Raw genomic sequence first — 1,417 nt, 5'->3', positions numbered from 1 at the left:
ACATTTGGCATTACAATCTACTAAGTGTTAGAAATAGAAGATGTTGATGCTTTGTATTTTCGCTCTAAGAACTATTAATGGAATACATAATAGCCCTGTTCCAGGTACTACACGACTTGCAGGTTTTACAGGATTCACAAGAAGAAGGTGGTGACCGGGAACCACTTACTGTAAAAACCTGCAAATCGTGAAACACCTGGAACGCAACTAATAAGTTGTATGCAGGCTTCTTATCGTACTCAGCAATGAAACCGTATCTTTTCTACCAACATTGTATCAACACATTATCCACGGTCTTATCGCTTGCTCAACTTACGCAATTTTACAATAAGCCTTAGTTACATTTTAATGGGAAAATTTCTTTCAAAATAGCATAGTTTGGCGGAGGTCTGTCAACCAAACTCATCAACCAAAGGTAGAAGGTTTTGTCATTAGTTTCTGACTACATTTAACAATTTTANGAAATATGGTTCATTCTACAACAAAAAACATAAAAATATAATTTCTTAACTTTGCTACAAATCTGCGTACTCAAAAAGATTTAAAAAATCTGATTAAAAAAATTCAAAATTTTGCATGAAAATTTGCTGAATTTTCGCGAGTTTTGGCCAAAGTTTAGGAGTTATATTTTTATGGGTTTTGTTGTAAAATAAGCCATATTTTTACACAAAATTGGCGGAAAATTTTATAATAAAAATTGTTGCAAATATTGTGAAAAATTTGCTGTGCTAATACTTTGTTCCGGCCGTGTAATGTATGTATGAACAAATTTGTTAATGAAAACACTTTCATTTTAGTGTATTTTAAGCTTTCTAACCATCAAACATTTGTTTTCCATATTTCATATTGCAACGCTAGCCAAGTTTGGTACTGGGGCGAAATATCAAGACTCGACGCACAAAGGCAACTAAGCGACAAACCCACCGGTTCGTTTCTGGTGCGTGATTCGGAAACTCGTGGCTGCCAGTTTACGTTAAGTTTTCGAATTGTGAACGTAACGTTTCATTATCGCTTAGAATACCGTGATGGATATTGGCATTTTGAGGAATTACAATACGAATCTATTGTGGAAATGATAGAAGACATACTATATCGTTGTACTAATGATAATTTTGTATGTTTCGTAAAAGTACAGAATGAATTGCAACCGCCCTGTCCAGTCATATTGAAGTATCCACTGAGTCGCTATTTCAAAATGCCACAGTTACAGGACCTGTGCCGACGTGTTATACAGCAACATACCGCATCTGAAGAAATTTCAAAGCTGCCGATTCCACCAAAGCTGCAAGAATATTTAAATGTTAAACGCGAACTAGTATTTCATAGTTAATCATAAATTAACTCATTTATAAGAAACTGTTGTTTTTGACACATGCGAATTGTTTTGCTTATTGCTAGAACTTTTAATAATTGCAAT

At 34.3% G+C, this 1,417-nt stretch overlaps 1 protein-coding gene across 1 annotated transcript; it reads left to right on the top strand.

Annotated features, from left to right (window-relative positions):
* Positions 1–708: 708 nt before the first annotated feature.
* LOC108356875 (suppressor of cytokine signaling 6-like) lies at positions 709–1,411 on the top strand. Its single transcript, XM_017607976.1, has one exon. It carries the CDS (start codon positions 761–763, stop codon positions 1,328–1,330), a length of 570 nt encoding a protein of 189 aa, XP_017463465.1. The 5' UTR covers positions 709–760; the 3' UTR covers positions 1,331–1,411.
* Positions 1,412–1,417: the final 6 nt, after the last annotated feature.

The sequence above is a fragment of the Rhagoletis zephyria genome, unplaced genomic scaffold (assembly GCF_001687245.7).
Source record: "Rhagoletis zephyria isolate East Lansing unplaced genomic scaffold, Rhagoletis_zephyria_1.1 Rzeph_scaffold_66750, whole genome shotgun sequence".
NCBI lineage: Eukaryota > Metazoa > Arthropoda > Insecta > Diptera > Tephritidae > Rhagoletis > Rhagoletis zephyria.
Note: the sequence above shows the minus strand (reverse complement) of the source record. Positions and strands in the feature narration are given on the sequence as shown.